Source organism: Macaca nemestrina, chromosome 16 (assembly GCF_043159975.1).
Source record: "Macaca nemestrina isolate mMacNem1 chromosome 16, mMacNem.hap1, whole genome shotgun sequence".
Taxonomy (NCBI): Eukaryota; Metazoa; Chordata; class Mammalia; order Primates; family Cercopithecidae; genus Macaca; species Macaca nemestrina.
The window spans coordinates 39,033,490-39,058,185 of NC_092140.1; the positions used below are offsets into that span (position 1 = coordinate 39,033,490).

A 24,696-nucleotide genomic window follows, 5' to 3' on the forward strand; every position below is an offset into this window, starting at 1 on the left:
TTTTCAAATATTTCACTCCTATGAAAAAATTTACACCTAATGAAAGCTAAATGAAATAAAGTTATTACATGAGACAAATGCACCCTGAGAAAATTAAATGTTATTCTTTAGGCCTCACAAAAACTTCACATTGAAAGGATGAGACATATTAAGGAAAGAAAAGAAAGTAAATATATAGATAAGTCTAAATAAATAGTCTATTGTGGATTGTACAAAATGTTATACGTATATATAATTAAAATATATGAAAATAATAGCATCCAAATTGTGAGATTGGTAAATGGAGTTAAAATTTTTTAAGCTCAATATAGTGTCTGGCACGAAAATAAAAGTAAAATTAATATTAAATTTTTATAAGTCAAGAATGCATGTCGTAATCTCTAGGGTAGCCATTAAAAATAGTAAAAAGCATTTATACTTCAAATGAGAAAATAGTGAACTGACAAAAATTACTCAAACATGAAAAATATTTTAAAACTTTAGAACAAGCAAGATGGACAGAGTAGTCCCAATAACAATTTTTAAATAAGGTAATAAATTTAAACCCAACTATACTAGTTAATTACATTAAATGTTAAAGAATTAACTGCTCCAATACAAGCAGGAAAAATATTCATCTTATTAGGAAAAATATTCATCTTATTATCAGTGACAAAAGGAAGCTTGTATGTTCAAAAGTTTGAGAACAAAATCAGTACCAATTTTGCGAATACTCTAAACTGAAGTGTTAGATAAGACTAACAAAGAGGATGGCCCCAAATTGGTTCATCCAGCATTATCTCAAACCTACTTCTAAACTATGGATAAAAAGTGGAGAATCCAGGAGTGGAGATAAAGGATCTGGGGAGAAAGTAGATGTTGTCTGTGTACATTATGTTTATCTAGTTTCTCCTTCATATTCATGGTGTGTGGTGGTATTTCTTCTACCCTCAACTCAAGGCAAATCACTAGTGGTAGTTGGAGGGGGTAGGGTCAAGAAAATCTCTTAGGGAGTTTGATTTGGTGTACTTAGCATTTATTGAACAGCAGTGCATGATACTGGATACTTGTCTTTTACCTGAAGAGTCTAAAAGCAAGAGCTATTCTGATGGCAGACTTTCTTGGAGCCATGAAAGTGTAAGTTTTCTGTGCACCAACTATAGACCCAGTTAGAGGAAATTAGATTGGTCATTGTGAAAGGAATTTCACTTGAAGAATGTCAGGAAAGGCAACAAGTGTTCCACAGTGGATGAACCATGGAAAATAAGAGACTGAGGATGGAGTTATAAGTGTCCGACTTGAAAACATCACATATATTAAGATATTTGCAGGTGAGGGGTCTGCAACAGGAACCCATAAAACCACAAAGAGGTAGACCCACCATTTAGAATCCTCCATAGTCAGAGGGCTTTCAGGCCTGTACCAATCAAGTAACCCATTTTACCCTATGTCCTATGTCACATTTGCTTCCTAGTTCAAATTCTGGAGCAGCTAGGTGAAGGCTGGTGAGTGATGAGAAAGAGTAGAGAGTTAGGTAACAAAATAAAGACTTATCATCATACCTGCACATCCCCAAATATAACTGAGAGAGGATAGAAGATTTAACAAAGATGGTTTGGAGTCATATGATTATTAGACTGGGTTAAATTGTTTATTATCTAAAACTGACAGAAAAACTATGAAAAATGGCTGAGATTTCATCTAAAGGATTGGCTAGTGGGGATGTGGTATAAGTTGAGAGAATACATTTAAAGGAGTCATCTTTGGAATGACAGGAATTACCTTGTGCTTATGTCCTATGAAGCCCAGTTAATTCAATAAGCCAGTTACACTTACAGTAAGACCACACTCAGTAAACATGAACACTTGAGTTAAACTTGATTGTGTTACAGAAGGATCTGGGTATACAGAACCCCTAAGAATGCAAAGGTCCATCATTTTAAAATGTGAAATAAAGTCACAGTACTACTGGGTCTTTTGTGCATTGTTGGGACCAATTTTTGGCACAGAAAATAAGTTCTCCCTTTATGGGATGAGACTGCCAATTTTTCTTTAAACAGATGGCTGTTATTTCGTTATTCAACATACCTTCCCTTGACACTTCTGTCTGCCAATTATTGTGGCAAATATAGTCTTTTATTCTGGATAAATTACTGAGGTACTTTTTGAGACACAGTATCCAGAGGGGTGAAAGATTTATATTTCTTTACCTACCAATCAATCTACACCTGAAAGTAGGTGTGAGATAAACTGGAACTGATTTCAATTATTGATAAATCACAAAGAATAACATAAACCATTACATGATTGATCTTGGAGACTTTTTCAAACCCTCTTTGGAGTAGAATAAGATACCTACTTTAGATGACCACTAATTGGCTAGTGTATTAGTCCATTCTCACTCTGCTATGAAGAAATACCTAAGACCGGATAATTTATAAAGAAAAGAGGTTCAATTGATTCATAGCTCTGCATGACTGAGGAGGCCTCAGAAAATTTACAATCATGGTGGAAGGTACCTCTTCACGGCGTGACAGACGAGAGAATGAGTGCCAGCAGAGGAAATGCCAGATGCTTACAAAACCATCAGATCTCGAGAGACTCACTCACTATCATGAGAACAGCATGGGGAAACTGCTCCCATAATCCAGTTACCTTCACCTGGTCCTGCCCTTGACACATGGCAATTATAGTTCAAGATGAGATTTTGGGTGGGGTCATAGCCAAACCAAATCATTCTGCCCCAGCCCCTCCCAAATCTCATGTCCTCACATTTCAAAACACAATCATGCCCTTTCAACAGTCCCCCAAAGTCTTAGCCCAGTCGAGCATTAACCCAAAAGTCCAAGTCCGAAGTTTCATCTGAAGATAAGGCAAGTCCCTTCCACTTAGGAGCCTGTACAATCGAAAGCAAGTTAGTTACTTCCTAGAGACGATAGGGGTACAGGCATTGGGTAAATAAACCCATTTCAAATGTAGAAATTGGCCAAAACAAAGGGGCTACAGGCCCCATCCAAGCCAGAAATCCAATAGGCAGTCATTAAACCTTAAGGTTCCAAAATGATCTTCTTTGACCCCATGTCTCACATCTGGGTCACACAGATGCAAGAGGTGGATTCCCAAGGCCTTGGGAAGCTCTGCCTCTGTGGCTTTGCAGGGTATAGGCCCCCTCCTGGCTGTTTTCCTGGGCTGGCATTGAGTGACTGTGGCTTTCCCAGGCATGTGATGCAAGATGTTAGTGGATCTACATTCTGGGGCCTGGAGAGCGATGGCCCTCTTCTCACAGATCTGCTAGGCAGTGGGTACTCTGTTTTGGGGCTCTGACCCCACATTGCCTTTCCACACTGCCTTTGCAGAGGTTCTTCATGAGGGCACCGCCCCTGCAGCAAAATTCTTCCTAGACATCCAGGCATTTCCATATTCTCTGAAATCTAGGCAGAGGTTTCCAAACCTCAGTTCTTGTCTTCTGTGCACCTACAGGGCCAACACAATGTGGAAGCTGCCAATACTGGGGTCTTACACCCTCTGAAGAAATGTCCTGAGTTGTACCTTGGCCCCTTTTAACCATGACTGGAGCAGCTGGGATGCAGAGCACCAAGTCCCAAGGCTGCACCCAGCAGGAGGGCCCTACACTCAGCCCAGGAAACCATTTTTCCCTCCTAGGCCTCTCTGCCTGTGATGGGAGGAGCTGCTGTGAAGCTCTCTGACATGCCCTGGAGATATTTTCTCCATTGTCTTGGGGATTAACATTTGGCTCCTCATTACTTATGCAAATTTCTGCCATTGGCTTGAATTTCTCCCTCAAAAATGGGCTTTCTTTTCTACTGCATCATCAGGCTACAAATTTTTCAAACTTTTATGCTCTGTCACCTTTTAAATGCTTTGCTGCTTAGAAATTTCTTCTGCCAGATACCCTAAATCATCTTTCTCAAGTTCAGAGTTCCACAGATCCCTGGTCTCTTTGCCAAAGCATAGCAAGAGTGACTTTTACTCCAGTGCCCAACAAGTTTCCTCATCTCCATCTGAGACCACTTCAGCCTGGGCTTCATTGTTGATATTACTATCAGCATTTTTGTCAAAGCTATTCAACAAGTCTGAAGGAGGTTCCAAACTTTCCCACATTTTCCTATCTTTTTCTGAGCCCTCCAAACTGTTCCAACTTCTGCCTGTTACCCACTTTCAAAGTCACTTCCACATTTCTGGGTATCTTTATAGTAGCACCACACTCCAGGTGCCAATTTACTGTATTAGTCTGTTCTCATACTGCCATGAAGAAATATCTAAGGCTGGGTAACTTATAAAGAAAATAAGTTTAATTGACTCACAGTTCCATATGGCTGGGGAGGCCTCAGGAAACTTACAATCATGGCAGAAGGTAACTCTCTACAGGGTGGCAGGAGAGAGAATGAGTGCCAGTAGGGGAAATGCCAGACACTTATAAAACCATGAGATCTCATGAAATTCGCTCACTATCATGAAAACAGCATGGGGCAAACTGCCCCCATGATGCAGTTACCTCCACCTGGTCCTGCCTTTGACACATGGGGATTATAATTCAAGATTAGATTTGGGGTGGGAAAACAGCCAAACCATATCAGCTAGATACCAAGGCAGACGTTGCAATAAAAACCTAGACCTCCACAATTGAAAGGAATTATTAAGATCATCTATCTCCCATCTAATGAAGAAATCCAAATTCAAAGCTATTTCAGGTGACTCGTGGATATTTTGTAAGCAGAGTAGAAAAAGAGGAGGTTGACATCAAAATGCTTTACTGAGAATTGTTTTTTTCTAGATAGACTGTTTCTTGGACGATAATTTCCCACAAAATGGAAAATAAGGTTAGGGTAACTCTAGGCTTGTATCATCCTGCAGGTAACTATCTAAGAGAAGAGAGTGCCATTTTCACAATAATCCCCAAAAACGTCCTGAGGAGGACTCTGACTTGTGTCATGGAGACTCTGCCTGGAGCCAGAGGTGGTATTTGGTTTGGATCCAGAGGTGGGGGATGTGGTATGACTTAGGGGAGTAGATTTAAAGGAGTCATCTTAAGAAAAATGGAGTTACTTTGTGCTCGCTTTCTGAAGGAGTCCAGTTAATTCAACAGACCAGCTGTACTTATACAATAGCACCACAAGCAGAGAACAGGAAGACTGAGGTTCAAGTTGAATATGTTACAGAAGGATCAGCCCCACTTGAACTACAGGAGCTAAAGATGAGAACAGGGATCTGATCCAAAGAGATTCTTACTAAATGAAAGCTTATGTTTACTATGCTAACATAAGGGATATTTTTGGTGACTTTTATTTTAAAATGTTCTTTCTCTCTTGCTTATTTAATCTTTCCTTCCTCCATTAAATTTCTTAAATGTCTCCCAGAACCAAGTGGATGAGTGGCACCTCCATCAAATGATATCTCTTGCATTTTGGTTTCCAAGAAAAGAAGCTTCTAAAAACATTCCAAAGAATTTCTTGAAAGGTAGAGAAATTCCTGGGATCTCAGGGGTTAACAGGACCTAGTATTATTCCTAACTTGATCACTCCTTTCACTGTGGATTTGGAGATGATAACATTGTGGTTTAGTAGCAGGTTCATGACCTATAGGTCTTGAGACCCTGATTCCATATTTTTATTTCAGGATTTAACAGTTTAAATGAATTAGAGACTCTGATTAAGGGTATCCTCTCAAACTATTGTTGAACTTTGCCTCATAGTTTCAGAAAAGACACTTAATGCCAAAGAAACACATAGGACATCTCTAGGGTATTGAAAATTCAGAAGTGAGAAATGATTTTACCAGGAGACCAAAGCCCTTCAAATTAAAGTGAGATTGACTGACCCTTCTGTAGAACATGCAGTCTTATAGTATCTAAATGTATGGTGATCACATATTCCAGATGTTAAGGATCAATTCTAATTTCAAATATTTTATTCCATTGTCCTTATAAGTGTATTCATACTGTCAGACAATGTATCTGGGACAGGAACTCATATAATATGGCCCATAGAGTTAAAGCTAGATCCTTGGTAACTTTATTTAATCAGAAGGTCCTACATTCTATGTTTCAAGGGAACTCATAGTCCTTATTTCTAAAGCAAATGTAAAGGTTTCTGTGGAAGCAAGCACTATGCAGTTTTACTTGATGATAATTACCCTGAGTCTCTAGCGTACACCGATGCATCTTTGCTGTGAGAGACACATCTTGTGTCATTTCCCTGACTCAGAGAAAGGTTTTGAGAAAAGGTCAGTGACTACCCAGGTGAGTTCAATCTTTATAGGCAAGTGAATGAGAATAAAGTTGAATGCAGTTGTCTTGTCCAAGTAATCCTCTATCTTGACAGCATATTTGAATCACCTAAGAGCCTTTGAAAATTACCGACTTATTCCCATCTATTTCCACCCTAGACCATTAAATGAGAATCTTTGGGGGTGGGGAACCTGATAGTCTTCCCAGGTGATTCTAATGTCTGATCAGGGTGGAAAACCAGTGTTTGACAGATATACAAACACCAGATAAAAAAATCTGTGTTAAGCTAATTGAAATGTAAGTTGCCAATTGAAGTATAGATTTTGGTAAGCTTTTTCTAGCACTTATTACGCGTGTAATATGTGTGTGCACTATTCTAGAGACTCTCTAAAACATGCCTGTGACATAGAAATAATTATCTTCCTTTTGATAACTGAAGAAACTGATGCCTAACCAGAACAAATGGCTTGAACAAGATCACACACTAGTAAGTGGCAGAGATAGGCTGTGACTTCATAGTTGATTGACCCTAAGGAGCCCATGGAAGGCAGGGTCTGTGTCTTACTCATCTTTCAATTTCCCCCACTTCCTATTGTACCCAATAACAGCCTCTAGCAGAACATCTGCTCTAGAATAGGGCTTTGTAAAAATACACTTGATTTAGCAAAATGGACTGTGACTGTCTTGCCATGCATACATGGGCATGGATAAGTTAGTACTTTTTTTTCCCCCTGCATAATCTACATCAAATACCTCTATCAGTCCAACTGATACCTGACTAAGAGAGAAGTTTTGGTGTCTTCAGTACCGCTTTGGCCTAGGCATGCTATCATGACAAGGACTAGGAAGAAGGCTGGTCAGTGCAGGACTAGGGAAGGTCTTGGACATTGGTAGAGATAAGGGCACATCTAGGAACACATAGCCAAGGAACAGTAGATTCAAGGCCAGAACTCAGTTTGAGAGTAGTCATGAGTTACATGAAGGCCAAAGTGAGATCAAGATCTCACGAAGTCACTGTTTGAGAAAACAACCTTGAAGTCAATACTGATATTGGCAATACATTTCCAGAGTATATTTATAATATTTGTTGAAGTTGTGTGACATGAGAAAAAATTGTTGGCTATTTGTTGAAGGTTTATTGTTTCTATTACCTATCTGAGCTTCCTCTGAAAGGAATCAGAATATGCCATTCCAAAATTATGCTACGTTGGCATTAGGATTACTCTGAGCTAAAGACAACTGTGACTCAACAGAACAAGAAACGTTTTCTACCCTTTAAGGCTATCTCTACCTAAAAGTAAGGCATGTATTGCCTTTGTGAAAGGTGCCTTCCTTAAATCAGGGAGAGAAGAGCTACTGTTCTCATTGAAGGCAGAGACATCATCAAGATGAATATGCACAAACAGACTGTAATAAAATAGCCCTTGTCTTCATTACTTCACCCGTATACTTTTATACTTCCTAGTCACTTGAAACCTGATTAGAAACAAAGATCAAAATCATAAAAAGTTTGTTATAAACATATAATTGGCTTTTTCTTGAATCATTTCAAAGTGAATTACCTTAGAGTGATGACACAGAAGGGACTGTCTTATGCCGGTTCAGGCGTCCCTTCAGACTGGTTGCTGTGAATCTTCTGCTTTTTGGAGGACTGGCCCATTTTAAAAATAGATTACATGACACCTAGTTCCAGAAACTCCATTCTGGTTTGGTTATTTCAAACAATGGCCTCCCATAAACTTTGTTGAGCAAATCTAAATGTGTTTTCCTGCATTAAGAAGGTAAATAAGCCCCTGAGTTTAATCTCTTCCATTCTAATCAACATATTATCTTTGTGAACCCCAGTGCATGTAAATATTAATAAAAGGCATGTGCTTTAAAATACAATCTCACCGGGAAGGTGAGGAGCAATTGTTTTCCTACCAATTTTAGGTAATCAGCATTAGGATGCTATAGTAATCAGTTCAGGAGCCAAAGAGCCCAGAAACAAAAGCCAGGTGCTAGGAACCTGAAAGCATTGCAGTGACCCCACAGTTGGGATGCAGGTCAGGATACTGGGAGATCAAATAAAATTAAATCCTGTAAATATTTGTCACATAGCTATTATGTGCAAGCCACTGGGTACTGTAATGCAAATGCAAAAGTGAATGAGACACAGACTTCATCCTGAAGGAGAAAATAATCGAATAGAGGGACAGAAGGAAAGGATATTATGGAATACCATTGAGGAGATAAGTGAAGATGTGTTAAAGAGTTACTAGTAATTAAAAATGTTTCATGGAAGAGGTGAAATAAGAAATGTGCCTTAAGGCTGGGTGTGGTGGCTCACGCCTGTAATCCCAGCACTTTGAAAGGCTGAGACTGGTGGATAACTTGAGGTCAGGAGTTTGAGATCAGCCTGGCCAACATGGTGAAACCCCATCTCTACTAAAAATACGAAACTTGTCCAGGCATGGTGGTATGTGCCTGTAATCCCAGCTGAGATGGGAGGATTGCTTGAACCTGGGAGGCAAAGGTTACAGTGAGCCGAGATTGGGCCACTGCACTCAAGCCTGGGTGACAGAGTGAGACTCCATCTCAACCAAAAAAAAAAACAAAAAAAACACACAAACAAAAAAAGAGGAAAGAGGAGGAAGAGAGGGAGGGGGCAGGGAGAGGGAGAAGGGGAGAGGGAGGAGGAGGAGGGGAAGGAGGAGGAGGAGGAGGAGGAGGAGGAGGAGGAGGAGGAGGAGGAAAGAAATGTGCCTTGAACAATAAGTTATATTTTGATAGCCATGCTTGGGGTGAAATGAGAATTTTTAAAAGGTAAATGGAGATCTCAGACCTGTTAAATAAAATTTGAAGGATAGGCTTCAGATTTTGGAAAACTGTTATTGTCAAAGTCAAAGACATCAGCAGCATGGCTGACTTAAGTGGGAATTTTGAAATCAATACAGGGAATGGTGGGAGGCAAAGGCAAATGGCCAGGTTCTTGCTTTGAAGGGACTGTGCTTTATCCCTGAGCCACTGGTGTACCCTCCAGAGCACAGTACACATAGGACTCAAGAAAGTTTGATGGATAATTTTTTGTCAGAGATCAGAGAACATACGAGGACACGCAAAATTCAATGTTGCTTAAAAGTTTGTTTTTTTCAACCACTGAAAACACTAGCATCAGAGCATCTTTGTGAGAGGATGTATATTTTAGACAACCATCTCCTTCACATGGTGAAAAGAAATTATTTCTTTTTCTGCTCCCTTAGCTTTCTAATGAGTTTAGTGTCCAGAGCAGCAACTTGGGGAATTGTTTAGCTTAAACATTTTAAACTAAGAGTAGAGAATTTTTACACTTGCCTATGACTTTTAGCCATAAGTCAAACTGTCATTACTGCAACAACAAAATATTTTTATCTGATCTTACTATTGTTAAATTCTGATTTGCAGTAATCAATAAATGAGTAAGTAAAATTAAATGAATTTTTAAAATTAAGATGATATTTTAATGGTCATAAGTGATCTTTTCCAGGGATATTTTCTATTCAAAACATTATTTCTGCATGTTTGAGATGTATACCATCATTGTGAGTTCTCGATTTTTATAAGTTAGCCATATATCAGGAGACTCTTACCCTTGTGTGATAAATATGGACATTTTGGACACCATTTTTCTCTCAGACATTGAGATTACTTTTTATATTTCATCACGTCACAGCAATCTCAAAATTGGTAGCAAGTACTTCCTGTGTTACCATTGAAAAAACAGTGGGAATCTCAGTTTGATATCAAATTGTAGCCATTCACTCATTTACCATTTGGCAAAGGATTTCATCCATTGTGATTGTACCCTAGCAACTATACTGATTACCTGTCATTTTCCTAATTCTAAACCCTAGGAAACCTTGGTTACCATAGAAATTACTTTTCCACCTATGTACAATTTAACTCAGCTAGGCTATTTTTACTAAGAGATCCCAAATTTGAGCATTTTTAAGCCACCTTCATATTTCCCTTAAAGAATTCACATTTCTAGAATTCTACTCTTTCTCTGGGTAAAGTTACAATTTATATGACTACATAGTACATTTGTAAAGGTCAGCCATGGAAGAGCTTTGTGAACTTGGATGTGCGTTCTGATGACCTGGAGACCTTGTTCAAATGCAGGCTCTGATTCAGTAGATCTGGAATGGGGCCTGGAATTCTGCATTTCTAGCAGGTTCCCAGATAATGGTGCTGCATTAATCCTCGGATCACATTGTAAGTCTCAAGGAGGTGCTGGATCCGTTTTGTTGTTCTTTAGAAATTTTAATTGATTTACATTATTTGAATAGCTTTTTATATTTGATATTTGGAAACACAAAAGTTTTATATGTTTCTTCTTTCAGTTGGTCATGAAATAAGTTAATAGAGCAAAGATACTTATGATTATGTTAGTTTGGAAACTGAGAACAATGCAGATTAAAAACAAAGTAAAAAACACCATATGGTTGTATCTACCACATGAGCAAAGAACAAGTCATGACATCTTCCCTTGGAATTTCAAGAACAGCATTTATCATAGGTATAAATTCTGCTAACATTCATCGTAGTATAAATTCTGCTAACATAGTCTCTGCAGTGCAGGACTGTAAGAAAGAAGTATCTCTAGTAGTAGAAATGTTTATTTCATCATTCAAAAAATACAGAGCTCCTTTGAATTTTTTTCTTCTGATCCCAAATTTAAATATAGAATACTGATTTTCATAGTATTAATAATGAGGTTGGTATCTGACTCCAAAATCATTCTTTTAGTGTTAAGCTGGTAAAGTGTTATTTCTACAAGGATAAAAAATATTTATAACTCCGCCTCTGCAAGACAAGTAGAGATGTACAGGTAAGATTTTGTAGTTGTTTGGAGGCTGAAGAGCTCTTCTCCAAGGAATAATTTATAGAGCTTGGATCAAGGCCCTTTTCTCAGTGTAGCTGGAGAAACCCATGCGAAGACACTAAAATTGACAGACACAATTTTGAGGATCTGCCAATCACTGTTGGTTTTTGTTTTTTTGATGTTGTTTGTTTGTTTTGTTTTGTTTTGTTTGTTGAGATGGCAGCATCTAGCTGAATGCTTCTAATTCTTGTTTTCTGTAACTAAATCTTCAGTGGCTCAAATTTAAAATGTAAACAAGACCATTAGAATAAACAACTCAGCCTTTGGCTCTCCCAGCTGGAATAACAGTAATGATTTTAGATACTGCTTGTTCAATAGCTTAACACTGGTAATGTTGCGTCCCATTTGAATTAATGTTCTTATGCAGTAGAGACTCTAAAGCACATAAGGCCTCAATGCCATGTACTTAAATGTAAACATTATGAACTGTTCCTTAAGGAATTATGAAGTCAAAGATAAACACATTGTGCCAAGACAATCTTTGCTTTAGGTTTACAGCGAGACTATGATGCCTTTAGCAAAATCTTCTATCGCACCCTAGTCTATCCAAAGCAATCTTCAAAGATCCTACTATCAAAAAGAAGGAGAAAGAAAATCTTCTACGTATTCATATCTAAATCATGTGCTCAATTTTAAAAGGGTCAAAATTTTGATGATGGTTTAATTTTTCAACGTTGCTTTCATGGCTCCCCATCATTTTCTGTTTTTATGCTCCATCTCTTGATAAGCTTCATGCTTGCCTTTTCTTTTCCTTTACCCCCAAAGACATGTGGCTTTACCTTGGCAGTGCCTATTTGAAATGTTTTAATGGTCCTCCATCAGCTAGAGTCCAAATACCATAGAACAGTGTGACAACTGTCTCCTTCAAAATCTTTGTTCCTAGAAAACCAGCTGTAGTCATATTTAAGAAATTTGATAATGCCTTTTCTCCTTAAGAAGTAAGCTTTTGGGTTTTTGGACATTACTTAAATATTATCAGGGATTTGAAAGCAAGCATAGATCATTGTTTTGCTTGCAGAACCAACTCAGCTCTCCTACCAATTTATTTACATCCTTTTCCCTCCATCAAAACCTTGTCCTTCTTACAATTTCATGTGTATTTTATTCATGTCAATTACAAAAAGAACTAAACTGGATGCAGCATAAATTATTTTTTTAAAAATCTTTAATGCATACATGAATATAATTCTTTTTCTTTTGGTAGATTTTGTGGGTGAGAGTTAGGAATTAATTTGTCACTGAAGGTTTGTCAACAATATGTAGACCTTGAAAAGACTTGCCTTTAAATACAGTACATATTAGTTACATAATGCTTTGAAATGCTAGGCATTTTTTAAATTATGAAATATATTCATACCTTATCAGAGTATGTAAACCCTATATGTTTTTTCTTCATAAAGACAACATCAAAGTAGCCAAAATCCTCATTAGATAATAAGCATTACCAATAACTTAGAAGCTTCTGATCTCTTTCATTGCATATCCTTTCCTTTCTATCCCTAATAATTACCATCCTCACTGACGTGAGACTTTTTATGATTTTAGTATCTATGTATGTGCCCCCAACAATATATTGTATGGTTGTGCTTACTTTTGAACTTTACTTAAATGGAATTGAGTCTCATATTGTTTACTCACTATTATGTTTGGGAGATTAACCACTGGTGATACTAGTAGCTGTCGTTCATTCATTTTTATTGTTGTTTTATGCCACCAAATGATTATATCTCACTTTGTGTATGTGATCTACTCTATTTAGATCTATGCTGCTGTGAACTTTCTTATACATGTCTTCTGGTACACATAAATAAAAGTTTATCTGATTCAATTTATTAAACCTAATTATAGAAATAATGGGTCATGGGGCATATGTGTTTCATATTCAGGTAAAATCAAACTTTTTTTGAAAAGTTCTGTGTGGAATCTAAAATAGCCAATCTCATAGAAACAGAGTAGAGTGGTGGTTACCAGAGGCTACTAGTGGGGAGAGGTGGGGAAGGGGGAGATGTCAGTCAAAGGCTACTAGTAGGGAGGGGTGGGGAAAGGGGAGATGTCAGTCAGTTAGATAGGAGAAGTAAGTTTTAGGGATCTATCACACAGCATGTAGCATGGCGACCACAGTTAATAATATGTATTGTATAATTGAAAATTGCTAAAAGAAAGATTTTAAATGTCCTCACTACAGAAAAATAAGGAGATGATATTGCCTAGGTTGTCTTCTGGGGTTTTTATTGTTTTAGGTCTTACGTTTAAGTCTTTTATCTATCTTGAGTTAATTTTTGTATAAGGTGTAAGGAAGGGATCCAGTTTCAGCTTTCTGCATATGGCTAGCCAGTTTTCCCAACACCATTTATTAAATAGGGAATCCTTTCCCCTTTGCTTGTTTTTGTCAGGTTTGTCAAAGATCAGATGGTTGTAGATGTGTGGCATTATTTCTGAGGCCTCTGTTCTGTTCCATTGCACTATATATCTGTTTTGGTACCAGTATCATGCTGTTTTTGTTACTGTAGCCTTACCATTCAGGACATAGGCATGGGCAAAGACTTCATGACTAAAACACCAAAAGCAATGGCAACAAAAGCAAAAATTGACAAATGGGATCTAATTAACCTAAAGAGATTCTGCACAGCAAAATAATCTATCATCAGAGTGAACAGGCAACCTACAGAATGGGAGAAAAATTTTGCAATCTATCCATCTGACAAAGGGCTAATATCCAGAATCTATAAAGAACTTAAATTTACAAGAAGAAACCAACGCCATTAAAAAGTGGGCAAAGAATATGAACAGACACTTCTCAAAAGAAGACATTTATGTGGTCAACAAACATAAAGAAAAGCTCATCATCACTGGTCATTAGAGAAATGCAAATCAAAACCACAATGAGATACCATCTCATGCCAGTTAGAATGGCAATCATTAAAAGTCAGGAAACAACAGATGCTGGAGAGGATGTGGAGAAATAGGAACGCTTTTACACTGTTGGTGGGAGTGTAAACTAGTTCAACCATTGTGGAAGACAGTGAAGACAGTGTGGCAATTCCTCAGTGATCTAGAACCAGAAATACCATTTGACCCAGCAATCCCAGTACTGGGTATAAACCCAAAGATTATAAATCATTCTAGTGTAAAGACACACGCACACGTATGTGTATTACAGCACTGTTCACAATAGCAAAGCCTTGGAACCAACCCAAGGGACCCTCAGTGATAGACTGGATAAAGAACATGTGGCACATATACACCATGGAATACTATGCAGCCATAAAAAAGGATGAGTTCACATCCTTTGCAGGGATGTGAACCTGCATGAAGCTGGAAACCATCATTCTCAGCAAATAACCCAAGAACAGAAAACCAAACACCGCATGTTCTCACTCATAAGTGGGAGTTGAACAATGAAAACACAGGGACACAGGGAGGGGAAGATCACACACCAGGCCTGTCGGGGGTTGTGGGGGTAGGGGAGTGATAGCGTTAGGAGAAATACCTAATGTAGATGATGGGTTGACGGGTGCAGCAAACCACCATGGCACATGTATACTTATGTAACAAACCTGCACGTTCTGCACATGTACCCCAGAATTTAAAGTATAATTTTTTTAAAAAAAGGATTTTTTTTAAAAAAAAGGAGATGAGGTGATGGAAATGTTAATTAGCTTGATTTAATCTTTCTACAATGTACACATATATCAAAATGTCAGATTGTATGCCATACATATATACAATCATTATTTGTCAAGTAAACAAAGAAAGATGTTTTTCAATTTATGGTCCATCTACTAATATACGAAAATTTCTGTTGATCCATATCCCCTCCAATATTTACTAATACATAGACTTAAAATTTTGGCTCGTCTGGTGGGTGTGATATGGTAACCCCTTTTACTTTTTATTTACATTTCCTGATTATTACCGATCTAGTACATTTTTCAGTGTTTTTTGTTAATTTAAGTTTCCTCTTCTTTGAAGTGCCTATTGCCCAGTTTTCTATTGAACTGTTTGAAATTTTCTTTCAGGTTTTAGTCCTTTCTACACTTTATGCAATAAAACTATGTTCTTAGAGTTTGTAGCTTGACTTTTCACTTCCTTTAGGGTGTCTTGATGGGCAGAAAAATCACATTTTTAATATAAACGAACTTATCACTCTACATGTTGTTTTTCACAATTAGTTTTTTAAACTACTCAAAATTAATGTTTTGGTTTGGTAAGACTTTGAAATATAATTTTTCTTGTTTTTTCAGTGCATTAGCATCATTTATTGTAATGACCATTGGACTTCCCCCACTTAATTTCCAATAGCAAATCTGTCAAGCAACAAGTGTACTTATATGCATGAGTTTGCTTCTGGGATAATTCAGTTTCATTGACCTCTTTCCTTAATACGATAATTTAACTGGAGAAGGGAGAAGTAGAACAGGAAAAGAAGGAGAAAAAACATAACTAATTTTATGATTGTGATACAAGTATTTGGACTCTTTATTTTTTAACACCAAATGCATCAGTATATAAACCAATTGGGCAGAACCAGATAAACAGATAAACAGAACCAGATATGTAACTTGGAGAGTCCAGTGTAAAATGAAAATTCAAGGTCCCTTGTTAAAAAATTACAGAGGCCGGAAGCGGTGGCTTATGCCTGTAATCCCAGCACTTTGGAAGGCTGAGGAGGGCAGATCACGAGGTCAGGAGTTCAAAACCAGCCTGGCCAACATGGTGAAATCCTCTCTCTACTAAAAATACAAAAAATTATCTGGGTGTGGTGGTGCATGCCTGTAATCCCAGCTACTGAGGAGACTGAGGCAGGAGAATTACTTAAATCTGGGAGGTGGTCATTGCAGGCAGCCGAGATCATGCAACTGCACTCTGGCCCAAGCGACAGGTCAAGACTCCATCTCCAAAAAAAAAAAAAGAAGAAAAGAAAAAAAAATTATGAAGAAGTTCAAGGTGGCAGCAGCAGAGCATTAAACCAAGCCTGGGACCCTTCTGAGTATGGGGTCTCACGCATCTGCATGTATCACACATGTAGGAAGTCAATTCAACAGACAAAATATGATGAGATTGTTCCCTTTTTATGAAATAACTATAAAATTATGCAAGAATAAGCCCCAGCTTCTTACAGAAAGATATTTTTAATCAGGAAAAAGATGATGTAAAAGAAATCAAGTATCTAGCATGGAATTGGATATAATTTGTCATACAAAATTGAATTTAATACTAGTAAATATACGTGTAATGGCAAGGGCTCCTGGTTTTAACACGGGGAGGAATTCATCTTTAATTGGTCTGCTTTTATTCCTCATTCTCTAATTACAAGTTTGACTTTCTCACCTTTATGGATCCTCATGCTTTTTGCTTGACTGCAGGGCCATGTTACATGTAACAATCTTTCAAGATTCAGTGCTGTAATACACTAAACTGAACATTCTCTTTACACAGTTTCCTGCTGTGTTTACTTTATGATATTTTAAATAAATGTTGAAGGGAATTTATAGCTACTTAATACTAGTTCATGTGCTAGAAGTACTTAACTGAAAGACTATTTGAATAGGTGCCTGTGGATATATCCACTTATAACCTCATATTGGATGTTTTTTATATTTGTCAAAAGAAATGAACTATTTTGTCTTATTAAAGTGTGGCTCAACTCTACATAGAATATATTAAATAATGCCTCTATTATTCGTCATTATCAGTGACTCTAGGATTTCATGTAATTGAATTTTAAAGGATAACAAAAATTATAATATTCAAAAGTTCAAGTTTTACCATTCTCTTTTTCTATAATTTTTTTAACCGAAGCTTTCTCATCTTTTTGAGTCACTACTTTGCCTCACTACTTTGCCTCACTAAACGAAGTATTTTAAACATTATTGGCGCTTTCTCTGATTATTTGTAACTGCTATTTTGGACATTAATTTGTTGAGCTACATTCTAACCAAGATTGCTGTATCATCAACAGCTTACCCTACTGTGTATATAGTTGTACCTCTCATTGCTTTTTCTATCCGCTGACTCTTGGTTATATTGTCAGCTGCTACTTGAGTGTATCCACGTGCTTCCCTCTACTCTTAGTTTGCTTTCTATATTTTCTTTCTGAGTAGGCTTTCCTCTACTCTTAGTTTGCTTTCTTAATCTGATGTGGGCTGGGAAACCACTAACTATTATATAATTTATAGAATTCTGTGTCAAATAAGAGTTGGAAGCTTCAAGCAAGAAACCAATCCAGAGAGACGTGTATGAGCTTCCATAATCGCATTTTTGAATGCTCTTTGACACTAATAGACCTGTACTTAAGTTTAGATTCACTGTTTTCGCTCAGAATGAGCCTAAGGAAGAGCTGTGTTACTGCATGGGGCACTGCAATGAGTAGTCAACGCTCACTGTTTGACCTATTATCAGCTTGCAGACTCCTTATTCTGCTATTGTTTTTTATATTTCCCACCTGCTGCTGGAATTCCTATAGTTATAATGCCCAAATGGAGGCCAAATAATTCAAGTTAATTTGTTCATGTGTATATATAATTTCAAGGAAAATAACAGTCATTGTATATGTATTATGTACCCAATAATAAACTGATTTTTAATACAGTGAACATGTAAAAATTAAAAACTACCTTATAAATAATAAAACTGGGGCTCAGAGAAGCTATAGAAATCATGCATGCTTATTCATCAAAAAAAAAAAACTCGCAAAGCACATACTGTTTGTAAGTAGGAGAAGTTAAGCAAACATTTCTTAAATAAATGAATTTTGCTGATACAGTCTGGCTTCAAAACACCAGTTATTTTCACAACATTAAAGATAGTGAGCAGAGATGGTGAATTTAAAGTGAGCTTTGAGATCATCTTGGTTTTCACTTAAAAATTATACTTTTTGTTTTACAGAGACAGTACCAAGAATTGATCTAGGAAATAATAAAATCTTAAAAGAAATCCAAAATTAGTGTCAGAGTATAACCCACAACATTCCACAGCAATCAAACAAAAAGATAATCTAAGGTTTGTACTTATGATGCTGACTGATGTATACAAATAAATAATCCATAGTTCTAGGTGGGTTTCATAACAGCAGAATTAAATTAAATTCAGAAATGTCCATTTTCCCATGCTGCAGACTGCTAAGTAAGATTGAATAGTTCCTGTTAAGATCAACAGAGACTTAGAAAGCTTAATTTATAAAGAAATATTTTAAAAGAAAGAAATCACAATCCTTTGCTTGTTTATTAATGGTGGCTGTTAGGAAGAGGTTGTTATACACTGTTCTTGTCTGTCCTAGGGGCGGAGCCTCAGGAATACACTTCTGAGGAAAGTCCACTGTCATAGAAAAGAAAAAGTGACTTCTCCAGATCACCTTTCAGGTAAACCCAATGACTGGCATTCTCTAACTTCCATCTCATTCAGGAGTGATTTATTAGTAAGGAATAGAAACACACCATCTTTCCTATAACAAAGTGGTCTTCAGTCCCTGGTACCACAGACTGGTACCGGCCCGTGGCCTGTTAGGAACCAGGCCACACAGCAGGAGGTAAGCGGTGAGGAGCATGACCTCCTGAGCTCCGCCTCCTGTCAGATCAGTGGAGGCATTAGATTCTCATAGGAGCACAAACCCTATTGTGAACTGCAGATGAAAGGAATCTAGGGTGCCCACTCCTTATGAGAATTCAACTAATACCTGATAATTTGAGGTGGAACAGTTTCATCCTGAAACTAACCCCCCATCCCCTGTCCATGGAAAAAAAGGTCTTCCACAAAACCCGTCCCTGGTGCCAGAATGGTTGGGGCCCACTGCTATAAGTGATAGAAAAAGAAAAGGGAAGGGAAGGGGAGGGGAGAGGAGGGGAGGGGCACCAAAACTATCTTAAGTAAGAGAAAATGCTCATAGAATCCATTTAAGAGAAATTTAACTAAAAGAATCATGTGTCTGGGTCTGTGTGTGTGTGCAGCTCTGGGTTTGTCTGACAATGGCTCTTTTTACGTATTGGTTTCCGGTTTATTACTCCATAAACTGTCTTCTTATTTGTCTGTATATACATGTCCCATGATGGCTGCATGTTAAACCTTAAGTCTACAGAATATTCCTTTTAGATCACTACCTTTAAATAACTTCTTCAATGTAGGCCAGTTCTAAATTTCTAGGAAGAGGATCGGATTGGCCCAGCAAGAGTCAGGTGTTCATTCCAATGAATCCTCTGTGAACTGGAAGATGGGTTTCTGTGATACATAGAATTGTATGTCTAGGCTATGGATGATATTCATATTGAGATCATTAGGCTGGTGAGTAACATTAGCAGGTTATTACTACTGCCTCCCAGTTTTGATAGCATTCTCCTTAAGATGTTTAGACAAACAAAAATATCATTAGAAGTATCTCTCCCATTGTCTATCTGATTCTGATTCTTCAACTATGTTTCCTGAGCCACTAAGTGAAGGAATCAAAGCATCTTCTCACAAATTCTAAAAATAAACAAATGAAAACCAACTCCATAGTTCTACATCAAGCAAAATAATGTTTACACAGCTGAAGATTGCATATCTGGGAAAGAAATGTTATATTGATTATCTATTACTGCATAACAAATTACTCTAAAATTTAGCAGATTAAAACAACAAGCACTGATTATTTCAGTGTCTGTGGGTCAGGAATCCAGGAAGAGTTTAGCTAGATATCTCACAATCAGGGTGTTTCATAAGGCTACAATCAAGATACCGGACAGGGCTGTACAATCTGAAGGCTGAAGTGGGGAAGGATCTGCTTCTAAACTCACTTGAGTGGGGGCTGTTGGCAGGTCTCCAGTCTTTATTAGCTGCTGATTAGAGACATCATTTCTTTGCCACGTGAGCCTCTCCAGTATTGCTTTATCACAAAATTTAAATAAACAATCAACTATTAGGACAACAAATATTTTTTAAAGCTGAATCAACCAATATACTATGATAATTTATTTTTCTATTCTTCCCTTTTTTCTTTAGTTTTCTATAAAGTTTTCACTATTTTTTCTAGATACTCAACAAAACTCTCCAACAATTGTCAATGTTTTTCCCTGTGAGCAAATTATAAAATAAACTATTAGTTTCTTTTTCTCTGTTTTTGGGAACATTCTTCCAGCTATGTCCTGTCATCTGATTCAGATATGTATTGTTGGTCACTAACCCTGGCACTTCCCTTCACATTTCTGCTGAGTTTGATGGTCTTTTGTTTCTTGGATCTCCAGTGTTCTTTCTTGAATTTGTCCTTGTTTTTTCGAAAAACATTCTCCAATAGTTTCCTAAGAAAGAGCAGATGATCTTCTCCAGTGTTCTGACCTTCACAGTTGATCCGTATTTTTGCTGGATATAGAATTCAAGGTTGAAAATATTTTCATGCAGAAAGGCCTTTTAAAGGCAATACTCCACCGACTTCTAATTTTCAGTGTTGCAGTTGAAAAGTCTGAAGCCACTGTCATTCAAATTCTGGCACATGATTTATTAAATTCTTGCCTGATTCTTTCAGAATCTCGTTTTTATTCCTGGTAGTCTGAAATGTATGCTTTAGGATAGGCATATGTTTGTTGATGCAGGGCATTCATTGAATATTTCCAATGAGGAAAATATGGTTTAAATTTCTGAAAACTATGTGCCATTTCTTAGATAATATCTGGACTTCTTTGGTTTTTTTTCTGGATTTCTAGGGCTGTAACACCTTTTATTTAAGTAGTGGGCCTTCCTAATTAATCTTTAATTTTTAATTTATTTTCCCAAATTTTCTGTTAAACATTTGTTTCATCCTGAGATTTTGATATCATTAGCTAAATCTTACACTGAATTCTATGTTTTATATCTACTTTTCTAATTTCTTTTTTATGTCAAAGGCTTTCCTTAAATTCTTGGGAATTCTTTAACCTGGCTATTCATTCTTACTTAAAAATGAGTCACTAAAATCCTGATTGGTGTGAAATGATAAGGATGAGGAATGAAGGACCGGCAGATGTTTATGTTATGGAAAAGGACTTATTTCTTAAGCTGGGGCAGTCAATTTCTCCATGCTCTTGAATTTGACAGGGTGGGGAGAGAAGAAGCAAGATAGCGATAGTTTCTGTTTTGCTAGTAACATTTTAGGTTTTAAATGGGGGAATGGTGAAGAAGGTCCCAGAGTAGAGTATCTCGATTTTTACTTACTCTGCCCTTTTCTCAACCTAGATCTCAGTGCAGTTTCGCTAAGTCTGAAGACATTTCTCCAAAAGCTTAAATCTCAGTATCCCCTGGTTGGTGTGAAAGTTTTAATGTTGGAGAGTAAGGGAGAGGAGGGCTAGTCTTGAGATGTGTCAGGTGAGATGTGAGATGTGTCAGGAGCCTGCCCTGTATAGATCTTCCACCAGTTCTATTGTGTTCAGCTGCATTCTTGTGCTTCCAAATTCCCAAGATTAGATGCTGAAGAATCAGAATTCTCAGGAATTTTTAGACACTTCCCAAATCATAAATTAATCTGTATTTTTCATAAAGCTTTATTTGCACATTTTTAAGTAATAGTGAGTGACCTTAATAATAAGCAGTAAACCACTTTTTTGTGATAGGACCAAACTGAACTTGCAGGAATTTTTCACAGAATTTTAACAAGAGTATTAAATGCATGACTTAGGATTATTATGAATCAATATTATTATGACAAGATACTTATTTTAATAAGCTATAAAAATCATCTCTATCCAACATAATCATTTGATATTAGAAAACATCAAAAGAAACAAAATAAAATAAATACTAAATAAAAATAATTTAAAGCATTGAAAGATAATACCAAAAATATGTAAAATATTTAAAAGTACTTTTCTTAATATAAAATATTAAAGCACACAAGGTTTTAATAGCCCTACCTAGTAGTCTTGATTTTTATAACAAATATCCTATTTTTTTGGAAAAATTGCTTTCATTTTGCACTGATGGCTTGATAAGTTCAAAGATCTTCAAGTTGTACATCAGAGTATATGTTGCTTCATAAAAGTTTATCTCTTTTTTAATGATGAAAGTATTTCATCTGCCTTCTCTGAGTTTGGTTTTGCCATTGAAATTTATGTTGCTTTTGCTGATTCAAATTTTACATTAGTTACTAATTCTATGTCAGAGTAGTCTACAACAATATTCATATATTTTTCTCCTTGCATTTCTTCTGTTAAGTTATTTACAAACAATTGTAGCCTATGAAGTATTTTAAACACTGGAAAACACGAGCTAACATTGTTAGGTCATATCACAATAATATAACATTGTGATATTCTAACACAGTTAACAATACTATGCAGAATTACATGTCAAAATTGTCAACTTAAGAACTTACTTTGCTTCCAGACTTGTTATTTCTTAGAACAACATTCAAAGTATTTGTATAAAGTATACTATGCATATAAATGTATTAACATTCATTTTATTTACAAGAATGATTCATCTTTAGCAGCAGACAGGGCCACGGATACCTAAAACATGGCAACATGATGAGACAGTGATTGCTGCTCATCTACGTGCTCCTGTCCCGGTCCTGGAAATGTCCATGTTATGCTTCCATTCTGTGTACCAGTGATTCCTGCTCTTGCTTTCAACTTGACATCAATCTATTCTTTCAAACTAATAACATTGCTATGGTGATTATTAAGCTTTAATTCTAGCAGAGGAATTGTAATTTGTTTTCCCAACTGATTTCTCTCTGAATTCATAAAAACACATAAATTTCCCAAAAATTCCCCAAAAATTCCAGAAAAGAATCCCACATGGAAACACTACTCTATGGTTAACCTTCATTCTCTGTGTCTGGGATGCCTCTAATCATTAAAGCTCTCAAAATTCCATGGAGTAATAGATAACACCCCCACTATGACTCCCCCGTAGAAAATTAGGTTGAAACTCTTCTACCTTCCTAAATTGCATGTTTTCTTTCTTCTTCACATCTCCTTGAATTTCTTTCTAGGTTATTTTATTCTTATGGATTCATATCTTTGCACTAATATCAGTGAGATTTGGGGGGTTTGAAAGAAGATAAATGAGAGACATGAACCTAATATTTTTACTCATGCTTCCCCTTGCCCTTGGTAGTTAACTTGCCTACCTACAGCTGATAAGAGAAAATCTTTAAAAAGAATGAATAATATAATAAAGGGCCTGGGAGGAAACTTTTTGAAGTGATGAAGATAGTCATGGTCTTGATAGAGGTGACCATGTATACTTATCCCCAAACTCATTGGATTATATACATTAAATATATATGGCTTTTCACATGCCAATCATATTTCAATAAAATGGTCTAAAGAAAGAAAGAGAAAAAAACACTTTATGTATCTCACAACTCAACTCCACGCCACATCAGTCACAGATTAGAGGACAAATAATGAACTCTATATTCAAGCCATGTCTGTCAGTTTATCTCACCCAAATATTTGAAATTGCTGTTGAAGCGTGAGAATGGTAGCTCATTCCTGTATTCCCAGTACTTTGGGAGACCAAGGCAGGAGGACCACTTGAGGCCATAAGTTCAAGACAAGCCCAGGCAACATAGTGAGACACCATCTCTATCTACACACACACACACACACACACACACACACACACACAAAAGAAAGAAAGCCAGGTATGGGGGCTTGCACCTGTAGTCTCAGCTACTCAGGAGGCTAAGGCAGAAGGACCACTTGAGCCCAGGAGTTTGAGGATGCAGTGAGCTACGATTGCACCACTGCACTCCAGCCTGGGCAACAGAGCAAGACCCTGCCTCTACAAATAAAATAAAATAAAACAAAATAAAATAAAATAAAATAAAATAACTACCAGGTTAAAGAATAGAGAATGAAAATCTACAGACTAAAGTTTTATTTACTATCTTCTTTTTAATTTTATTTCCCTTTTTTCATTTATGCATTCAGTAATCAATTAATTGACTGCCTCCTATGTACCTATCTTTGAGCTAAGTATCCTGGTGATAAAATGAATGATTCACAGCATTTTTCATCCAGGAATTCAAGTCCAGTCTGGAATAGATAGATAAATCAACAAATAGCCCATCATTTCTAACAAATATATATCCACCAAATGTTGTAATGAAGAGAGAAAAGTGCTTATCTGCCAGCAAGGATCTAGAAGGCTTCCCAGAGGACCAAAACACTGAGCTGCAATAGGTAAGATGGAGGTAGTCAATCCCAGGACAAAAATATCTAAATAGAGAAAAGAGTATGTGAAATACCCTGAAGAAAATAGCAAATGAATCCTAAATATCCTAAATGAAAGAGAAAATGTCATGTCTGGGATGAGCAAGAAGTGTCACAAAACTGGAGAATAAGGTGTTCAGATAGACAGTACATGTGGAGAGGTTAAAAGTGCAGACTGGGCCGGGCGCGGTGGCTCAAGCCTGTAGTCCCAGCACTTTGGGAGGCCGAGACGTGCGGATCACGAGGTCAGGAGATCGAGACCATCCTGGTTAACACGGTGAAACCCCGTCTCTACTAAAAAATACAAAAAACTAGCCGGGCGAGGTGGCGGGCGCCTGTAGTCCCAGCTACTCGGGAGGCTGAGGCAGGAGAATGGCGTGAACCCGGGAGGCGGAGCTTGC

The 24,696-nt window shown here is 37.1% G+C and overlaps 1 protein-coding gene across 18 annotated transcripts in view; it reads left to right on the forward strand.

The window, feature by feature from the left end:
* Positions 1-24,696, forward strand: part of LOC139359089 (uncharacterized) — a 672,031-nt gene that overhangs the window by 611,665 nt on the left and 35,670 nt on the right. For 17 of the 18 annotated variants that reach the window (XR_011614728.1, XR_011614729.1, XR_011614724.1 and 14 more), the window contains one exon: positions 18,409-18,490. Coding sequence is in view for 11 of the 18 variants with exons in the window: in XM_071081236.1 (XP_070937337.1) it covers positions 18,409-18,490 (82 nt within the window). In the remaining 7 variants the exon portion in view is untranslated. Of the gene's footprint in view, positions 1-18,408; positions 18,491-24,696 lie in introns of those variants that run through there. The other variant, XM_071081238.1, reaches the window with a different exon arrangement.